At 43.2% G+C, this 22,248-nt stretch overlaps 1 protein-coding gene across 6 annotated transcripts in view; it reads right to left on the reverse strand.

Moving 5' to 3' along the window:
* Positions 1–22,248, reverse strand: part of CSNK1G1 (casein kinase 1 gamma 1) — a 115,348-nt gene that overhangs the window by 42,466 nt on the left and 50,634 nt on the right. For all 6 annotated transcript variants that reach the window (XM_080397132.1, XM_080397134.1, XM_080397136.1 and 3 more), the window contains 2 exons: positions 14,866–14,906; positions 10,122–10,191 (listed from right to left, as the gene is read on the reverse strand). In XM_080397132.1, the coding sequence (XP_080253258.1) occupies positions 10,122–10,191; positions 14,866–14,906 (111 nt within the window). The remainder of the gene's footprint in view (positions 1–10,121; positions 10,192–14,865; positions 14,907–22,248) is intronic.

Below are 22,248 nucleotides of genomic sequence, written 5' to 3' on the forward strand. Positions count from 1 at the left end.
GTACAAGCAGGTAGGAACAGAGTTTCCTTCAGAAAAACTGTCACTTTCAGACAGAAAAATTACTACAAAACAGCAGGTCTCCACCCAGGGCAGAGCTTGTTGGGAAGTTCCTCTGGCATACCTGGATCCATGATAGATTCAGAAGCAGAGTCTGTGGCTTATGTCTGAAATGGAAGGAAGTTTTTGAATAGCAGGCAGGGCACGGCTCAGAAATGCAAACTCCAAACCCATTTAATAGCCACTGTGGGAGGTGGGCAGCCCTACGTACCAGAACTTGCGTCAAACCTCTCTGGCACAACTCAAATGTTTTCCTCTTTAATGTGAAGAGCACCTTAAAAACCTTCAGCATCCACAGGATGCTTCTGTGCTTGGGAAGCACAAACATATGAAAGGGATCCCACTAAAACAGGCACTCATCTTCCAAAAGGGAATCAGCTTGGTTTGAATCGAGGCAGTACTCAACACCTGATGTCCAGCCCTCCAGAAAATGAATTGACTTTTATAGAAATTAATTGAGGTCTAGAGCTAAGTGCAGCATCCCGACAGCTTGAAAAGTTTTCATACAAGGGCTAGGTAGGAAAGGGGTAAACAATGAAAGCAGAACACTGAGGCTAACTGGTTGCTACATCCTTATTAATCATGGGGGCTCTAATTGCTAACTGGGTTTACCATTCAATGTAAATATATATTCCTAAGTTTACCTTCAAACACTGAGTATTTTCATCTCCTCGCTCAAATAGCGGAGGCACTCAAAGTCCCAAGCAAAACCTGGGCTGCTAGCAAGCACAAGAGATGTCAGCTCAGGGTTGGCTAGAAAGCACTAGAAGCAGAACAGAGACCTTGATGAATAAATGCCCGCCCCGCGCCCCCCCCCCCCCCCCCCCCCCCCCATCCCTCCAGCCGGACTCTTGCAGCAGTTGGGCCAGCAGCACACCAACCCATGCTTAGCAGACACTGCTGTCTGTCAGAAGAACCGAACGAGGCATCTGGGATGACTCAGATGAGTCCAACAGCTACAGATTTATGACCACCATTGCAGGGCATGTCAGCCTACAAGGAAAAGTGTCTGCAGGAAAGGCATTTTCAGCTTCCCAGCACTCTGCTGCTCCCCTCTGCACACTGCCCTGTCGCTGGGTTTGATTTGTGATTACTGCAATGAATACCGGAAGAGTAGGAGATGCACAAGGACTGTTCAAAATATTAAAAAGGAAACTGCCCTAAACTCATATTCAAATATTAATGGCCTTGCTTTAAAAGCATCTGATAGCTTCCAATTGACAAAGCCTAAATTTAGCCTAAGGAAGTCAAAACTTCTGATGTTAAAGGAGATCTGAAATGTGCACATTCAGGAAGCCCTTCCTAAGAAGGGAACTGCCACATTAAAAAACCAACCCAAAACATAAGTATTTTTAGATAGCAAAATATTCTTCAGAGATCAACAGCAAGCCAGCCCTGAATGCAGACAGGCTTTAACTGGGTGTGTTACAGTAATCCACTACATTTTATTTTGCAATTCAAAAGCTCTGAAGTCAGAGATCCCTCCAGTTCAAAAGTTCATTGGACTGCCCTGACTTTAGAAAGAATGGTGATCATCAGCTTCATTAACGGTGCTGCTAAGTGTGAGGGACCTCCACATGTTGCACTTTTTGTTTGAAAAGGCCAGTTTCAGATGAATGAAACCACGTCTCCTTGCTGAGACATCTCAAACCTATTGCCCGTGGCACACTTCTTTGCAAGTTTTGAGAACGAAGGGAGTTTTTCCTCACTGTTAGAAAATTAACCCAACAGCTTAAAACAAGCGCTAGGGCCTATCACAGGTATCTGAAGTAGGGAAATGATTAAACATGAGATGTGACCCAAAGGCACAAGTCACTTTGTGCACAAAGTATACCAGTTTTGTATCATTGTGCACAGATAAGTCACTTATTAAATACTTGTAGTAACTGAACACTGACATTCTAAAATATTTCCAAATATTTCTAACAAGGAGGCTGCAGTGCTCACCCAGAGTGTTGTAGCATGACAGCTACGAACAAACCTTTTCATACAACGAAACAGGACACAAATGTACTTCAGGCGATGGCCACGTGTTGCTCCATGCCCCCACAAACCCACGTTGGGGAGCAGAGGGGCAATCCCTACCCAGCAGCTCTCTCCTGCCCCAAACCAGCACCTTGCCGTGGGGTTTTGTGCTGGCTCAACTCCCAGCCATGGCAGCTTTTTCATCAAGGTGGCAAATATGAGTGGGATTTCTGAAGATTAAAGCAACCACAGCAATGGCTAATGCCTATGTTCGCACTCCTTAATTAAACAGGGGTGTAGACATCTTGCATTAACACTCACTTAAGTGGCCTCAAGTTACTCCTGCTCGCTTGGGGCAAAGCGTTGCCCACAGCGAGTTCCCCCTGAAATAGCTGGTATTGGCAGCACACTCCACCATGGTGACTTGTTTACATCCATCCATGTAACAAGTCTTACCAAAATGACCCCTACCTAATTGCTGTGTGAAGGACAACATTATGCAACCAGCATGGAAAGAATTTCTTTATAAAGGTCACTGGTACATACAAAGCATGCAGCAGGTCATGAGTAAAGCAAGAGCAACACTGAATGAGAAAAACATGCTCGACGCAGGCAACTCTGAAAAGCTAACTTAATATGCAGTATGGAGAAGCAGACAGCCCAGCTACGCTGAAAAATATATGCAAATATTGAATAGTCTATGTAAAGGCTCAGTTATTTATACCACCTTCATTTTCCTTGGTCCTACTTCCTGACAAGTAAACAGACTGCTTTGCTCTAGCAAGTTGTGCAACAGAAGGAGGTCCAAAAGTAAACACACAGATTCCATACTTCGTTAGAGGTGAACTTGTTTACAGAGCAGGAATTAAAACAAAACCACAGAATCCGTAGATATTCTATATGTAACGATGTACCCTCCTTGACTCAGTATATTCTGCTCGTACGCTGTGACTCATCTGTTGCGTGGGCTGGGGACAGCAGAGAACTTGTTGGTTTCCTGGGATTCTCCAACATATTAGACTCCTGCTTTCCACCACAACACCGTAGAGGCTCATTACATCTGACATCTACTTGCCAACATCACCTACCAGTCTTGGGGATGAGCAATGGCTACACAGCTAGTGGATGAAACTCAACGCATGTTGACACCAGACTGCTATGAATCACATGTGCCAAGGTGGGACTGCAAAGGAGTGGGGAAAGGTGTGACTCATCTGCCAGCTGATATAAAAATAAACTACTACTGAATCAAAAATGCATGACTTCTTCACACTATGTGCACAGGCAGAAGCTGTCACTATACGGAAACTCAATCATCACCTCAGTGCAGCCAAAAGAAACCTGAAAATAAGCATTACTCTATTTTACCTTCCAAACGCAAAGCTTACAGGGAAGGCATTAGGTATAGCAGTAACAGTCACAGAGGAAAGATGCCAGTGACGCTTTGAAATGTAGTAACAAACCAAAACAATTCCTGTACATCTACTGGTCACTGCTGGAAGGTCAGTATGTCGCAAGACCACAGCAAATTATTTATTTGTGTGATAGCACAAGATTAAAGACCAGTTTCCTGTTTGCATGGAAATGTTTTTCAGCCATAGTCACCATCCGAAGAGGATCTGGGCTCACAGTGATGCACTAATGGTCACGCAGCAGTGGGCTCCCTGTCCTTGAGAAAAGGCTTATTCAGGGGACAAACATACTCCGGGGGAAAAGAAAAACTGTTAAAGCTTTGCAAGCATATATCAACACAGCAGACATGTTTGTCTCAACTTCTCAGCAAAGCAAGGCTTATAGAAAGAGGTAAGTCTTTTTTCCCCCCTCCAACCAGCACAGCTAGAGGGAAAAAAAAAAAAAAAAAAGCAGCTTTCGGTCAAAGCTTGTCTTAAAGTCTCAGCATTTGGCTTCCATTTCCATTGGGAGGCTCTGCAGACACAGATACGTGAGCTCTGTTGGATACGATAGCAGCTGGATGAGGGGAGCCATTAGCTTTATGGCTGCACAGACAGGTGCCTGCAGCATCCAGCCACCCTCCTGCACCTCATGAAGCGATGCAGAGTGGCTCTGTGGGCTCTGCTGCCATGTCCAGCAGACAGGGCAGCCCAGTGCCTTGGCGTGCAGACAGCTTTGTCACGCTTCTCTTCCCTGGAACACAACAGCTTTCTACAACTGTTCACGAACAGCGCCTTCAGCTTCCCTTTGGCAAAGAGATGTTAAACACTTAGCAGCCAAGAGATGTGCTTATGGCACTGAGTAAGGGTACCGAGGTTCCTACCACAGGAAACACAGCAGTGTTTTAAGTTTAAAAAGCTTCACAAATTTAAAACCCATTTAAAGTGTTTTCTACTAGAGCTGAGAGCAGTGGGATCCACCTTTCACACACTACAGGCTTGAGCAGCACTGCATACAACCTCCACTGACAGCCCAGATCCTGATCAGAGCAGTTAGTCAACAGGAGAGGCCGGTATCTCCATGCGCAACTCAAACAAGCTGGCTGGAAATACCAGGGTATGCAAAAGGATGCGTAGGAGCTGTGGCAGACTGCAGCCAAAAATCCAAGTGATGGGATGGGCAGAGACAGAAGCATGGCCATGTCCACATTGCGCACGAGAAAGAGCAGCTCAAGCCAAAGGCTGCTGAAGAGTCGGGAACAGAGACTGGGAAACATGGGCACTGCTTGCTGATAAAAAGATGAACTTCCAATAAAAACTTTGGAAGAGATGTTTCCCCTGTGAAGTCTGTTGGAGAGTTTAACTTGAAGGAAAGATGAGAATCTGGAACCAGCCTTAAAACAAAAAGACCATTCCTTTGAAGGTCCTCAAACCAGGTAGGTCAAATAAGCCCAAAAGACACAGACAATTGCCAAGGCCTCTGTGTGCCACCAGCAGGACCCCGCTGCTGAAGGTGGCCCAACAGGCCTGGTAGGCCTCCTGCAAGCTGCACGAACCACTTTATTCACCCTAAACTAAGTAGGAGGGTCCTGGGATGCTGCTGGGTGAGCAGCAGGAGGTTCAAGCACAACAAAAGCTTTGCCTTTTGGTACAATGCCCAGGAAACACAACCATCTCAGGAGCTAGGCTGGCTCTGTTTGACCACAGTCAAAGTAATTCAGTTTTGCTCTGCTAACACCAGCTTTCCCACCCCAACACTTAAGGGAAACCAGACACTCAAACATCAGCCAGCAGTGGGGATGGAGCTCCTCTACTCATTATCCTGCAAGCTGTAGGGCCTGATTATTCAAGATTTTTTATGAATGGTAAGAAGCCAAGCCTTTACTCCACAAACTTCAAGTACAGGTGGCAAATGACATGCTCAAGTGACTGATCCAACACTAGAAAATGCTGGAGACTGGAACTACTTCTGTCAGCCCTAGGAGATGTAAAAGCATCCAGTCAAATTGGAGCGGGAACTCCTTTAGTCCCCAAGGTACGGGAACAGCAGATTTAAGCAGCTGTACAAAGCCTCACAGCAAGGGGAAGCCCAGCTGCTGAGGAACCAGCCTTGGGGAGGAGAGGAACATCTGGAATGGCCAGTCCTCAAAGATGGTCCTAGAGCAAGAGCCTGATTTTGGGAACACTCATCACAATTGGACTTCTTGTGGACAGCTGTGCTACTCATGCTCATACACAGGCAGGAACTTTCCAGCAAGAAATAATTCAGGAGTAACCGTGCCACCACCAGTAAAGCGAGATCCTGAGGATAGCCCAGGCCAGAACGAATCTTCTATGCCAGCATGTTTGTGCATGCTTACATGGATTTTACAACAGAGAGCAACTACGAAACAGTTGAGTATGACACTGGCATCTTACAGGATTGATGACAGAGTAACACAACTAGTTTGCACAGAGGTTGTTAAAACTACTCCAATTATCTTGGTTAGCAAACGGATCGTATCCCAGACTACCTAAAACCTAAAGGAATTCTCGTCCTTTCCTGAGACACTCTATGGACTGACCATCGGGTCTTTGACTCCATGCCTGTGGTCTGGGTTTTTTTTAGTTTCTACTGCCTACACTTAGGTAAAGCAGTCATACGCTGTTTTAGGTTATTAAATATTCAATTCTACAGTGAGACAGAAGAAACCAGCAGACTGTCACTGTGCAGCAAGCCCTAGCTTCTTATTTTGAGGGGTAGAGAAGTTCAAGGAAGAATCATGAAACCCCATTTCTACAAACAAACATTTTTGAGGGGCAAGGTAGTAAATTCTAGGGCAGCTAGTAGTTTCTCTTACTACAGGGGGGCACTGAAACATCAGAGATGGTATTGATAACTTGCAGAAGCACATCGGAGATGTCTTGTCAGTTGGTTACTTCTGACCCAGAACTACCTCTGTTAGCTACTTCAGAGTACATTTGATATATCCACCAGGACTGAGCTATTCTGAGAAGCACCACAAAGAGCTACATTCATACAGCTCAGACCCCTTTACCAAGCGCTTCACTGCTCCAGTATATTTTAATCTTGTGTGAAAAGTCTTCAAGAAGCATAAGACACAAGAAATCCACTCTTCTCCTCAGCTAATCCAAGCTGACTAGTGACCTTCATCCGAGTCATGCGGCAGATGAAGAAGCTGGTGCTGATGGGAGGTAACAAATGCAACTTCGGTGCCTTGTCAGAGTCTTCAAGCATCAATGCTGATGGAGCACGTGGCACAGGGAGCCACGGAGTAGCTGTGAAAGGACGAGGCAGCTATCACACAACTGTGCTCTGTTCACACAGAAACATCTCACATGGATGTTCATCCCAGGAATTAACTTCTGACAGCATCCTGAATTATTGGGCTACTTGGTACTGTTTAACTACACTAAGGAAAATGCAAAACTAGACTGAATAGCTTAAAAAAAATAAAGACTAACTTTGCTAGTCTTTGATGATGGCAACAAGCAAAGCAGGTAACCGATACCAACATAAGTCCTTCAGGCACTGAACTGTAGAATTGTTCTAAAATTCTGGGGCAAAAGCCCCCCAAAAGTATTTTATGCAATATCCAGCAGAACCGGACTCCCAAGTCAGCATTACAAAGCTAGTTGCAAATTTCTCTCCAAAAGTAACACTTGTCCTACCAGTGTGATCGAGCACTTCATGTCTCCTTAACAACACTGGTTGGGCTTCTGCAGGGGTTTTGATGCACAAAATCTTTAAGCTGCTGACTGCGTAGGTTGCACTTTTTAATCTGGCACATTGCAAGCAAGTCACAGTGAACTTTTCTGCAGTTCTCAACATCCAAGACCTTTCTCTTGGAATGCCGACTGCCACAAAACACTTGCCTCTGGGCTAGTCCCAACTTCATGGGGACCCATCCAGTCACATAGTAGAGATGAAATATCTTTCTTGACACACACAAAGCTATCCTACAAGAAGGTTCCTACTTGATTCATGGCCAAGTAGGGTGGTCCATTCCAAACCAAGTCTTCCTATGATTAGTATCCAAAAGTAACATATTTTTAAAATGTTTATTCTGAACACCCAGAAAAAAGGAAATCACTATTAAAAAAATTCTTCTCATTAGGAAAAAACCACCATTTTTTTCTACAAATGCTGCAGGTGATGACAATTTTGACTTCTCAGAGATGCTGCTCACCGAGACCATCTGGTTGTACATGCAGTTGAATGCAGCTGTTGCACTAACAAAAGGACACGCTGCTACTGTAGCGTTGTAGCAATACTTTTACTAGTCTTACTTTTTAGGCTAACTGTGGGAGGTTTGCAGTCAGCCATGTTATTTGGCAAGATTAATTGGCTAATTTATTGAACAGTATATCACATGTAACGCTACTGTTGTTCTCCTCTGAGTCATACACACCATGGGTCTGGACACTTTTAGTCTTCATTTGGCAAGTCTATGATGATGCCAAGTAACCAGTTGTGCTTACCGGAAGTTCAAGGCTGGCTGTTTGAGTCGTTGAAGTTTTTAAGCAAAGACCATTCAGGGGAGCCTGGCATTAATGTCATCACTGAGAACAGACCCATCTATTTCCCCAGGGTTGGCACATAGTTAGCACCAGTCTGTTTTTACAGACAGACAGCCTTCCCCTAATTCTCAGTGTGGTGTGCAGACACAAAGCTAAGGCTCCCTGGTCCTGGCAGTCTGACTCTACCAAAATTTATTTTGTTCAGCTTCCAAGTTTCATGGAGAGACCAGAGATGTGGCTCACATCCTCCATCCAAGCTCCTGGCCTATCTCCAGTTGCTTTAGCAAAACCGTAGCACAAGAGCTTCTAATGGCATTCAACAGATTATCAGAGCTGGGTTTGTGATGCCCGTGGGACCACACAGAGATAGAAGCAACTCATGTTGTTCATGAGGCTTCTCAATAGTCTCTTGACAAATACTGGCAAAAAGGCTTGAGTCAGCCCACCCCCCCTGCTTCCAGAATGAAGGGAAGAGAGATCCTGAATATAAGATCTCCAGGTCTGATGGCAGCACACAGAAGTGTGCACAGTGTCAGATAGGGCAGAAATTCCCTGTGTGGATGTGTTGCAGGATGGAAAATTTAGATTCATTAGGAACAGGAGAAAACCCAATAAAAATACTTAATCTAAGCAAAATAAAGCCAAGCCCCCAACATCTGATCAGTTTTGAAATTCCTCAATAACATCTTTAAAGAGTGGTAGAAAGCCAACAGGTGCAGAAAAAGCAGATTGGGGTCCATCCATGTGTCATGAGATATATGTTGCCAGAGTATCACAGAGATGGCAAGCATCAACAAGACTCAAGTAGGAAGTGAAGAGCACAATTAAGTGTATCACTTATTCTGTGAACCGGCATTTGATTTATTTAGTATATAGGCTTCAGCAGAAATGCCCTAAGTGTCAAAAGCACAGGTAACTGGAATGAAGTGATGACATTAACCTATCAGGAGCTTTGTGCACAGTACCAGACACTACCACCAGAACACAAAATACATAGAAAAGAGCACCTTATTTCAGTAGACAAGTCCTGTTTAAAAACAGCAACAAATTTTAGTGTTTCCAATAGTGACAACTTGGTTCCCACATCCCAGATTCTGCATCCTGTAAGGAGCAAAGAAGCCACAAAGCGTAAAGTGCAATAGCACCCAATCTCCAGAGGATGTGCTACACAAAATGAAGGAAACTGATTAGAAAAATTAATTGGAACAAGCAGAAAGGAAAAATGCAAGACAACTGCTCAGGCCCCACATATTATGAGCTCAGAGCAGATACATCTTTCTTTCTGTTCAACTTAGCATTTTGGTAATACAAGTGCAACCTCTGCCAGTAGAAGCTAGGTCCATCCAGGGAAAACTAGAAAAGTAAAATCAGAATAAAGTGTAAAAAAATTACAGTAACGTAGGAAACTTGCCAAAGCCCAAGGTCACTACATGATCAAGGCACAGAAGGAGCAGAGAAGGTCTTTGCTTCAGAGACACTTCCTTGCGCAGTGGGTAGTCAAGGCTGTGGAAATCCTTGCCATGGGAAACAGCACATGCTGAAAGTCCATATAGGTTTGGTTTAAAAGGAATCATAAATTAAGGGAAGAAAAAATCCAAACACTATTAGACACAATCTCAAGCCCTGTATTAGGGAAATCAGAGAGCTTGCCAGAAAAACAAACAACCCCAACGCCCCAACCCTCACCTTTGTCTTACCCTGTTATTTTCTTCTCGTATTTGCTGCAGACTACAGTTGCGCAGAGGATACTGAGCTCATAGGCTTTTGGACACTCTTATGATTTAGTAAATACAATAAAAATCTGAAATACTGTTTTCACTGGAAAAGCTCTATGCTTCTTACACAATTTCCTAGATTGTTAAGACTTCATGTCACCTTTTCAAAGCCTGTCATTCTATACACAAATCACTTTCCATTCATCAACAGTTCCTATGTTTTACTAATACACTCATGTAGGTATTTGCTGCATCAGTCAATCCTCACTAACTCGAGTTTCTAGGTCCACATAACTACCCAGCATCACAATGATGTTATTCTGACCAAAAGTCTTCCAAAACTTGCACAAGGCTAAAAGAATTTGCCTAGATCAGTAAGTTCAAGTGAGAGTTACACAACAAATACGATGGTGATGTTTGATTTAATAAAGAAACCACAAACTTTCTATAAGCTTAAGGCAGGTTTACTTACCTACACTTCCAAGTTGTTTATAAAACCTGTATTCTAAATGAAGCTGTGGTGCACGTGATTTTATTGGTTCCTAAAACAGGGAAAAAAAAATTGGTTATAATCAGTGTGACTGAAAAAAGTTCTATCCTATATTGAAGATCTGTGACTGTACATAAAGCTTCAAGTTTCAACATAAAACACCCTAGATGGAAAGTCTAACGACAGACTTCAATATTAGATGTCATTTAAATAGGCAGAGAACAAAAAGCAGTAAGACTTGCACTTTGGAGGAGAAACTTCCTCATTTAAATACAAAGCTCATTCATTGCAGTGAAATCCAAGAAACATTCAACAAAGCTCCTGGTCCTTGAAGAATGACCTTGAACACTGGCAGGAAGAAAGTCAAGGTTGCAAAAGATCAAGGCTCAAGTTCACTCTGCGGACTGTGGTTGTCCACACTATTTTTGTTGGTCACTAGCCTATATTTTTGAAAAACACTGAGTCATAGATCTGTGTTTTAAGTCAGACCACAGTTCCATAAATGTACAATTTTGCTTGCAGCAAGCACTACAGTGCAGCCAGATACCTGGTAAAAACACAGGAAAAAGTATCCCCCTTCAGTAGCAGGTGTCAGTCAAACATCTCAAAGCACTCAAGAATATTCCATTTTTATGCACAGAATAAAAAAAATGGGTAAGTCTGCAATGCTCCCAAAACATTACATTTCTCAACTGTTATTCATCTGCCCTTTATGTACAAAACTTAATGCCTATGATCCATAAAGGCATTAACATGCAAGATTACAAAGCTTCTAAAAATAGAAAGTTAACATGGAGAGGATTAAGAGACTCATTGAGTAATTACATTTTCAATAAAACCATGCACTTCGGACAGGCAGTAATGTGGGTTCACTTACTGCCCAGACATCTCTGAAAAAGAAGTTAATACTGGCCTCAATTTTTGTTTGGATGTTGCTTATTTGCTTGCTTTTGAGAAAATAAATGCTCCACGCTCAAAACTATGTAAAATTTGTAGCAGAGCACCAAAATTAGTCTGAATTTCAAATACCTGCTAAATAGCCCTCTATTTGATGAGCTCATCATCTACAAGCTTGCCCCCAAGACCAACACAAAAAAAGTCCTTTCATGTGTCACATCAGCTCCCATGAGTCAGAAAAGCAAGAGCATCTTGGACATGGACAAGAGTTTGAGCCAACACCTTTGATGCGGTGGAGTAACTCTTCTGTCTCCACAGGAGGACACAAAGGCTTTAAGCTGATCCACCTCTGGTCTGTACTGTAAGACCAATGTCTGCATTTGGCATGAACTCCACATTCAAGACTTCTTTTTAAGTCAGAAGAATTATTTTTGTACAGGAATTCAGGCAGTTCAACTTCCAGCCAAGATGTTCATCACCAATTCAAGTCATCGCCTCCATTTGCCAGCAAGGGGAAAAAATGCTGCTGGTTGCTTCTCAACTTTCTGATGTTTAAAAACTTCAGAAATCAAATATGACCAACTACTTTGAAAAAAAAATGGTGAAAAATACTCCAAAGGCAAAACTAAACCTGTACTGAAGGTTATATCATATATAAATATATTATATATATAATATATTATATAAATATAAAGCAATGCAAAACCAAGTTTGTTATAAGTCACATTTAAATTAAGATAATTGTTGATGGTGGCTTGAGGGAACATTTACAGACACCTGCACAGCAAAGGGATTTAGGGCAATGGGAACTCAGCCTGTTCAGTGAATAGTTTATTTACCCAAATAAACTATTTGGATAAAGGTAGAAGGATTAATGTATCAGGCCATGATGCTGCTTGTGACAAAATCAGGGAAAAGTAAGCCAAATCCACTTCTGCATCAGGAGTTGCTGCAGCCCAAATTCTGGATGCTTGCCAGAGTCATGGCAGCTTCCAAGAAGATCATACCAGAACAGATGGTTGTCCTGTAGGCCAAGGGCTTAAGAATGCTGACAGATGTTGCGTTTGTAGCAAAAATAACTGAACTGCTACTGCCTAACATACAAAATCCACAGCTTGAACCAACAGCATCACGATCGCTATGAGAGGGTACAGCCTGGTACCTGCACTCAGACTACATCTGTATGTTAATAGGCTGGCTTCACGCAGGGAAGAAATTCCTACTACGTGCAATTCAGCATTAAAAACCCTAAGGCAATTAAATCAGTAAATATGGCTAAGGCACTTCAGAAGACAAACTCTTCTGTGAACTAGATGCCCTTAACCAAACGATGTTCAACTGAAGAGCTATATGGTGACACCACACAAGTCAGAACATGGGCACCACTCTCCACTGCCAGCAGTTTTCCAAGATGCAGCACAATCCTCACCTCCAAAGACAAACCATAAGACATTAGCACTAAATTCTGCAGCACCTCCTGATCAGCAGTTTGGCATCCATCACACAAATCTCTAATTTTCCAGCTCTAACACCATGATGGGAGGCACGAATAGCTGAGACAGCAGGAGTGCAGTTGCAGAAGATTATCTCGCAGCTAGAAGGACTTGAAGCAGAGTTCTGACTTGGTACAACAATGCAGATAAAAGAAAATGGTGCTTTAAAGTATGTTGAAAGCAGCTACTCTACCACTAGTCTGCAAATTTTTCAAAGGATAAAGAAAATTATGGTTAAGTACACATCTAAGAGAAGCATATTTGCTGCTGAGGAGGCTGGATAATTCTTACTCCTGGAGAATATGGTCTAAGATTAGGAGGCCAAAAAACTGCCGTATCTTCTACTGTTCCCTCATTAATCCTCTCTAAAACTGAGCAGGTATGTGAATGCCTGGATGGCCACTGGCAGATGGCTATTCCAGTCCTTCCAATGTGAAGGCCAGAGATTTTAAGCCTCACAACAGGGCAAATAAACCTGGAGTGTGTTGCAGCGTAACAGTCAGTTACTGGTGGGAAGGGGGGAAATAAAGAAAACGAAAGAAAGAAAAGAGAATGCTACCAGAAAAAATAGGTAAGATTAACGTTGCAATATGGTAATGCCATTCAGCTCTGCCATATGGTTATCGAAAGGTTTCAGGATACTGGGAGGTGGCACTGCAGGCATTGTTTTGTGAGAAACAAGCATCCTTTGGACTAATACAGCTGTGTTTTTCCTGTATTATTGCTCCCTTACACTTCCAGTGTATAACTTTGTGGGATTATCTTTGAAAGCAAATTAGAAGTATTATTGATTCAATAAAACACCTCGTCCGTGTACACAGCGAACTTTCAATTACCAGATCTGCCCAAAGAGCAAGCTACTCAACAAGCACTAGCCCTCCTTCCTGATGTGAATCCAAATAAAGGACATCCTAAGCTCCACTGCAGGCACTTATTTATTTATTTTAGGGAATATTTTCTGACATATGCCAACAGGCTTGAAAACAAGTCCCTCTTGCAAAGCCCTAATTATTTTTCATCCACTGTGCACCATATAAGGAGAATGCTAGAGAGATAAAATCTGTGGCACTTGAACGTGATCAGAGTTAATGCACCAAGTCCATCTTGGTCTTCTGTAATCTGAATGACTCCTGTCATTTTGCCAGACAACATCAGTTGGGCAAACAGGTGTGTCTGCTGCCAGTATCAAATTATCATTACAACTTTAACTTCAGATTCTAGGGTTTGAATCTGTGATTAAGGAGCATACAGATAAGGAAAGAGCACATCAGCTGAAGACATCAAATTTGAAAACCCCAAGAGATTAATGAATGTCTTAGTTTACAGATAGGAAAAGTTAAGGCAGTTAACTGGGTTATCATTTTATAATTCAGAAAGAGCTACAAGTTAAGAGCGTTTCCCCATCCCCAAGACTCCTGCTTTGAACCACCATCGACCACAGTGCCCTCATGCCCTGTAGCAGTCTTCAGAAGGCTTTTTACCTGAACCATTCTCTGATCCAGGTATAAAAAACATGGAAGGTGTCATTGCATGCACCTGAGGATGGGCACATCAACTGCAGGGCAGAAAATAACCTGAGAACTGGCAATGAGGCTTGTAATGCTGGATGAGAAGAGAGCTGCGAGTAAAATGGCTTGCACAAGTTCTGAAGTTTGGTACTGTTGGGGCTTGCATTTTTTTAATGCAATTCCTGTGATGCTTTGGTGAGCCAATTTAATTCATTTTTACCATCTTACAATGTAAAAGGAGAAAATCACTCTGAAAATGCTGTATCCTTGGCCACCCAAACCAGCCAGAGGAAAGACCGACCTTCACTGAATTGGATGTTACCTGTTGCATCTGCAGTCTCTCAGCATCACACCAGACTGAGTTGTGCTACTCTCAAGGGAATTTTAATCATTGAAACACCCCCTTTCCTGGATCTTGACTCCAAAAACATGGAGCAACAGCCTGCATAGTGCCACACTCCTAACCAGACACTGGCAACAGCCCATCTTAGAGCCTGTCTTCCTGAAGAAGAAAGGCTGAACCCAGGGAGTGGGAAGAGGCAGCAGACCTGCAATCCATGCCATTCCCTGGGAGCTGGCAGCTAGCTTGGAAAGAGGAACAAGGCTCTCACTGGTATAAGACAGCTTCACACCATCTAGGTACCAAAAACATTCAGCAGGCAGAGGGATAGGTTCCTTCCTCATTTTTAGTGTCCTTGTGAATTTATCTTAAAGTTATTCTAGCCGGAGGCGAAAGCAGCATTAAGCCTGAAGTGAGAAAGTTGCTTTTTGTCTGAATTTTTAACATTAAGTCCAAGTCATTTAAGAACACCTGAAGCTTCTACTTACCAGTTTGATCGCTACATATTCATTGGTGTAGAGATTTTTACCTGTGAAGGAAAAAGAAAAAAATAATCTTTAAGTTTCACATTCAAGACCTGCAGCTAGACATGACACAGAAACACATCACTGATGGCAAGGAGCTGTCTTTTCTCAATTCCCCGCTGAGGTTTGTTCATGCCTTTAACAAAGTGTAAGCCTCAAAACAGTAAGTTGCAGCAGTTCACCAGGGCAGACAAACACCATCTTCCGCTCAGCATACGGTAATCATGTTTTATGGTAGCACTTATGTTCGATGCAAGCATTTGAGGAGGTATCCCAGACACATTAGGTTTTATTATCCACATCATGCTAAAAAAGTCTGGGGAACACATGAAGAGTCAGAGCATCATTTCATTCAGAAATGCCTTGAATCTGCTAGACACTGAACAATTTTTTCCTATGATTTATAGGGAGTTTCACTACCTTAATTGTGCTACATATCAAAGCAACCACTGCAAAGCAGCATGTGAAAATAACTTTTGTACCAACACACAGCTTTTATTTCTTCCTCTACAAACAGGCAGGCAACATGTATAAAATGCCTTCTGCATGCCAGCGGCACAAAGGCAATCCTTGTATTCCAATAAAGCAAACAACTCCCAGTTGCAATACGGTACCAGTGATATTAAAAAATACACTACAAGAACAAACCCCATTCTCAAGACCCCAAAGCATGAAGCAGTGTCTAGTCTGATACTAGCTCTAGCAAACCCGAAGGGCAACAGCCTAGGATGAGTATAATAAGGCAAGCACACAGACAGCTGTGGGTATACTGTGGCTCCATGACTGAGCCGAGATGGTACCCAAGTGTACTACAGCTGGAGGTGAATTTTCCCTCCAGGAACCTGTCTGGTGTTTGAACCAAGCCCCTGGCCTCCTTAGCAATCTGCGGCAGAGATGCAGAGCTACATGTGTCAAGGAGCATCACTCTGCATGTTCTGAAGTTGCCAGTTGTTGTATCATTCACTGTCCTCCAATTCCTCTGCTAGGAAATCTGAGCAATCACTGCCTTCACCTCTTCGCTTTCTCTGACTGACAGCAAACTCTCCTGGAAGAGATATCACTGGGGAAGGATGCTCAGACAGTCCTTGTAGCTGATCTGTCCCATCATCCTGACATCTCTGTTGCTTTTCTGACCTCCTCTAGTCCCACCATATCCTTCAAGGAGGGCAGCCTCCACCACAAAAATCTGCCCATGGTTTTACACAGGGAAATGCTGACCTTCTTTGCCCATTGTGGCTAGCACTGCTACAGCACAAGTCATGCTCTCATTGAGCTCCAAAATTCAATAGCAATCTAGACTGGACGTTATCAGCGCTTATTTGGAGGATTAGCTTGGCCTGGCTGTGTTACACATTTATTTTCCAGTTCCTGTAACAGATATTGATGCTTAGAACAGACCAACTATTGAGAAAGTCCAGGACAGGGAGTGACATACTTCAGAGCAGGTAGGAGGAGTTCAAGCAGCTCTAGCATATCTATGTGACTCCTTTAAAAAACATGCCACGTCCTCCTTTGCATACAGATAGAATGCAACAGCATTGGAAGACTCAAAGACATTATGAACATGAGAGAAGACAAACAGTCATCTTTAAATCCTAAAACACCAGGGGGAAATTTTACTTTAAACAGCTCCATATTTTCTGCATTTAGTTTCTTTCGACACCTTCTGTGCTACATTGCTCAGTGTAGTTTTGGCCTCCAAATTTTGGATCAGGCACTCCCAGTCCAGCCCCAGCACTGAGCCAATTGCTCTAACATCCATCAGGAAATCAACAGTTTTATGGCAAGCTTCAACCTGTTATGGTAACTAGCAATGCTGTTTAACACAGGGCAGACATTTAAATGTGAGGTTAAATATCCTTAGAGGAGGTGTTTTATGCAAGCAGATGTGTAAGCTGAGCCCCAGTGTTAACCCTTGCAATGCAGGGCTGTTTGAAACTATTTCTTTAGGTCTTTTAATAAAAGCTATTATGTCCAGGCTGGAAACAGAGGCTTGAAAGGAGGTTTTGCAGTCGCATCAGGAACACTCAGGCATTCAGAAGTGGCTTCAAAGCACTGAAAGAGCTGAAAGGCCAACTCAGCAGCAAAGCAGGTGGCAGGATAAACTACTTCACTCTGAGACCAATAAGGGCTCCAGCCTCATGCTGTCTGACAGCTGGTGGGGGGAGAACATGCAAAGACATTAAGGGAAGGCAGCCTAAATACACTTAGATTATCTGCTCCGTATTAACTACCAGCAAATGAGTCACATCAGCAGCTCCAGCCGCAGCTCACCCCCTGACACTTCCTCTCCCCCTTCTCTTGACAGGGACTGAGCTCCTATCAGGATGCTCCATTTGAATACACTGAGCCAGACCAAGGGCAGCTCTAGCCCAAATACATGGGAAAGTTGGATGCTTCAGACAGCAAAAACACCAAGAAGGAACACATGGGAACCTCATCCTCCACAGATCCCATGACCGCTGTCACAATCATGGAGATGCACCATTCCAGGGTAGTGCTGGCACTCAGCGTGCAGGGGTGCAAGTCCATCCAGGGAGTGATGGTCCACAGACCATCTAGCAAACTTGGATATAGGATAATACTGGGGAGACAGTGCTCCTCCAAGGCAGAGAAGGAGCTAACACCCTCCGTGTACATGGAGCCGTAATCCAGCCTATTATAGTCTGGTTCATAAGGCTAAGGACAAGACAGAAGATAATTTTAGTAATTAAATTCCTCAGTTAAAATACTGGGATTAGCAAAACACTAGCCTGAGATGTCAGGCTAGCAGCCAAAGGTAAACTAATTAATTCTCCAGTTCATCCCCCTCAAAGCACATGCTTTGCAGAGACTCTGAACTAAAAGCGTGCAAATAGGTCCAGTTTCTGAACTCCAAACCCTTTCTAAAGCTGCAGCCCAAGATTCTTGCTTTGACAGATATGATAGCAAAGCAAATCCCCAAAAATCTTTCCGTTGGTTTGCACCAGGCTGAGATCTACCCCTCAGTTTTGCTATCACACTGCCCAAGGTGTAATTGTTTCTTCTTCCTCCTCCTCCAAGGCAGCACTGGTATTCAAATGGAAGAGCGAAGGCAGTACTGGTTACAGGAGGAAGTGAATCTGCACAGTACAATAAGCCATGAATAGAAGCTACATCTTATCTTAGTAAGACAAAAGATCTGTAATACAGCTGAGATGATATAACTGTGCTAACAAAAGGCTTTCAAGTTCAGGCAAAGCTTTTGATGGAGCAGTGATTAAGTTCATGCCTCAGTTTTGGGTAGCTCCACTGACAATTATGAACTCCATACTCTAAATGAGAAGTGATACATTAAGTCTCCAGCATTCACATGGGAAACCTAACAGAGTGGATTTCTCAAGCCCTGGCAGTAAGATGTGCCGAATACACGGACAGTTTGCAGACCAGAAGAGGAGCCCAAACTGATCAACCTGTCATGTGCACTATTCTCACAGGTCAACGTTAAGAGCCACAAGTACGTGGCTCTCATGAATGACATGAATCAAAAATGCTTTGACCCTTCCTTCTAGCTTGTTGCTGTATGAACAATACCTTCTGATGATGGGTCAGGGCTGAGTAATGGAGCAAACATCCAACTAGTCATCCTAAAGACCAAGCAGAGCTCACCCTAGAGAGCACAGCATCCGCAGAGACCAGATCCCACATGCACCAAGAGGTGAGCCCACATTGATTTTGCAGTGCCAGATTTGCTGTCCCTTCTAAAGCACATGTCTCTAAGTAACAGCTCCTAGTGCAGATCCTACCCAGGACCTACTCTTACCCATGCCCTCCACACCTAGCATTATTCTAGAAGCAGAGAGAAAACTAGCCCAAAGAACGGATGCTATTATAATTTTTTGTAATTGGTTTTGTTTTGTTTGTTTAAAATTATTTTACTTGTTTTAAAGCAGAGCTCCTGGCTTCAAACTGCAGCCTGGGAGTCAGCTGGGTGGTTCTTGCTTTTGGGGGGCACCTTCCTAGACCTGATCAACCTGCTCTGGGTTGGCAATGTACAAATAAGCAGCCTTTCTTCTAGCTCGGGGCTTGCTCCTGAGATGTGCTGAATCTTTGTGAGACCTCTGCGCAACTCACGCTCATTTCTAGACTTCTGGACATTATGAAACTTCTTTGAGCACCACATGAACACACAGACACCTCCAACAATCCCTTTGGTGCAGCAGCCTATCAAGGGAGGACACATGCAACATACAGGACCTAGGCCTCCTAACATTTTTTCCCCTCCAAGCAGGGAGAAAAGCTGCATTAAGTCATTTTTAAGTGATACTTGAACATGCTGTTTTGAAAATGTCTGATAATGTTTGCATTAGAGCAAAAAGATTTGGGCTCCAGTCTACAGCTGCATCAAAATAAGCCCCTAGTCAATCCAAAACTTAACGCTTATTTTAGAAAGCCCTCCAACCTACTGAAACCAGAATAATTTTACATTAGTGCCTGTTTAATCGCTTTACTAAGTAAGGGTGCAAAACACTGGGAAAAATGAGACATTTGAAGAGGCTTATTTATCCCCAACACGGCTCATGGTTCAGGATTTTGGGTACATACAAGAAATACCCACTGGGTAAGTCTGTGAGTCAATATAAGGAGGCAGCTGCCAGGCTCAGCTGGCGATATCTCTTCTAAGGGGAAGTTCATAGCCGCGGCGTATCATAGCACTAGGTTTAACAGGTTAAATCCCATTTTTCCTGAGCAGTGAGCACCTACTGACATCACACAATTTTACAGCTCAGTGAGCTCATTCCTCAGGCTGTTTTACATAACGCAGGCTCTCCTATCAGCTCGGGGTGGAGATGCCGGACCTCATAATGGCAGAAGGCGATATAACACTGCAGGCATGTTCCAACTCTTAAGGCAGCAGAAGAATTGACTTGGCAGATAACCAGGAGCTGCAAAACAGGGCTTGGCATTGCACAAAATGCAATGAAAGCATGCAGATTCCGGCCCAGGGATGGCAAGCAAGATCCCCCTGCTCTTTACTGTCACCATACCCCTGCTAGTAGGTTGAGCTGCTTCGGAAACCAAAGCTCTTACAGACCACCTAATCTGCAGCCTGTCCAAAGAAACGACAACCAGTTAAGCCTATTTCATCTTATTACTCTGGGCCATACGCTCAGTTTTGCATTCATCTTCCCATTTCAGCTCCTCTTCAGGCTGGGATCCAACTGTGCTGCTCCTCACATACTTCAGAAAAGTAACATCCTCATGGCTATCTGTATTTGCAGTGAGAAAGATCAACCCTAAGCAGTGAGCTTGATATTTGCAGAAAACAGCTTCCATACATACATGCCATCTCCTTCCTGAACAATCAGTCCTGGCATGCGATACAAGAGCAGCTTAGAGTGAAAACACAACACCTAAAAGAAGATAAATTCTTCAGAGAATTGGAAAAATATCTTTTCTCCTTGTTTATCAGTGTGTGACTTTGCTTTTAGTAACAGAGGAAGAACATTCAGTAGCATTTAACTTCTCCAAAGCCACATAAAAAAAAGGCAAAAAGCAGAGGACACACCATTCATCTCTGCAGGACAAAACTGTTATCAGAGACTGGTTTGCTCATATTTCAGGCATGCTCCTTCTCCTTCCCCCCAGTGATAATTAGCATCACATCTGTGCAATAGAAATACCTGATATTTGAGTAAAGAGGAGTTCTTAAATCTATAATAACTGGCAAAAAGCAACAGAGGTTTAAAAAAAGAAGATAAGTAATAGAGCTTCTGTAAGAACCTTACACCTAATTGCCATTATCAGTGCATATGGCTCGTTGCCCAAATACAGCATGCTACTTAGTTAACCAGTATTAACAAAACATTTACACCAGTGTAGTGAAAAGAAAAAAAGGCCACTCAATTAACAGGTGTTGCTTTTTCCAAGTTAAAACTGAATTTCTCTGTAAATTGACTTTTTCAGAAGTGAAATCTCTTTTGTAAAGTCTGTGGTTTGAAACTATACATTAGTCAGAAACCCAATACCTTTAAACTTTTGAGAAACGTGAAAAAGAAAAACCATGCAAGCAGGATCTGGGCACCAGCCGAATAAATGCGAGAGCTGTATACCTGGAGGGATCTACTACAGCTGCTGAACCTTCAAAGCAGAGCTTGGGTTACAAAGCAATTCACCATCTCCATGGGGATACTGCTATCGTGACGTTTGCTGCTGGGGAGGCCTCTGCAAATGCAATACAGCTATTCACATTATGTTACTGTAAGGATCCAAACTTATCTCCAGCTGCTAATTATGCTCATGTTCATGAAGGTGGGAGTTTTTGTCCCTGCGCTTGGCTTCTCTCCACCTTTGCAGCATTATCTCTGTTCCTGCAAATCAATAAAACTTGTCTGATGTAATGCTGGAACCAAACTACCTGTTTACTGAGACAGATCATAAGCAAGCTGGTTAATCTTCACACTGTGGCGAAGTGGCACATGCTAAAGATGCAATAGCCAAACCTTAAAATTAAAGATTACATACATTAATCTAAGATTACATAGATTCTGAGCAAGAATCTACAAAGATACTGTCAGTAGTTGTGTGTTATAACTCTTTGTTTATCCAAAGCAATTTCCTGACTGATTTACTTACTATCCCTAGTGCCTCATATACAAATGATTTTATTTTCAATTCTAAATATGTACCAAGTTTGGGCAAATGGCATTTATGTCAGCCAATCTGTCTTCAGCACCCTCAAGTTCACCACCACAGCAATCCAATTCATTCAGCCAAAGAGGAGAAATGCAACTGTTTTAAGTGAGTCAGGATCAAGACCATCACAAGGTGCTGCTTCTGATCTACAGCAAATACCCCAAAACCACATATTGGGAGGTCAGGGACATGTAATTAAAAACACCAGCTGCTTCCCCCCCCTCATTTAAAAAACAACCATCATCTGTTGAGGATGACTTAAGAGCCCCATGCACTATGCGCAGCACATTGGGCTCTTTAGTCAACCTAAACAAACGATGCATTAGTGTAGCCATCTGTTTGGCTGACCAGCTGCAAGATGTGGTTAGACAACCAACGGACCACGAAAAATCACAGGCTGCTGGGCCTGTTCGGCAGCTGAGAGGCAGTAGCCAGATGGCCAGTCGGCACAACCTACTCTTTGCCAGCCAGTGAGTCAAACACATGGGACAGATCAGTGAGTGGGTGATGGGGCTGAAACTAGGGCACTGAGGTTAGCGAAGGACGTGGAAGAGAGGAGACATGCCTGAGTTCTGGGAAAGAGTCTCACCCATCACTTTAACAGGGTATCCTAGCTTATGAACAAGAAATTGAAGCAAGATTTAGCAATCCAGGCAGTTCAGAAGCTTTTTTCACCTTCGGCAAGACATTCAG

This window comes from Falco punctatus (genome assembly GCF_963210335.1).
Source record: "Falco punctatus genome assembly, chromosome: 7".
In the NCBI taxonomy this organism is placed as follows: Eukaryota; Metazoa; Chordata; class Aves; order Falconiformes; family Falconidae; genus Falco; species Falco punctatus.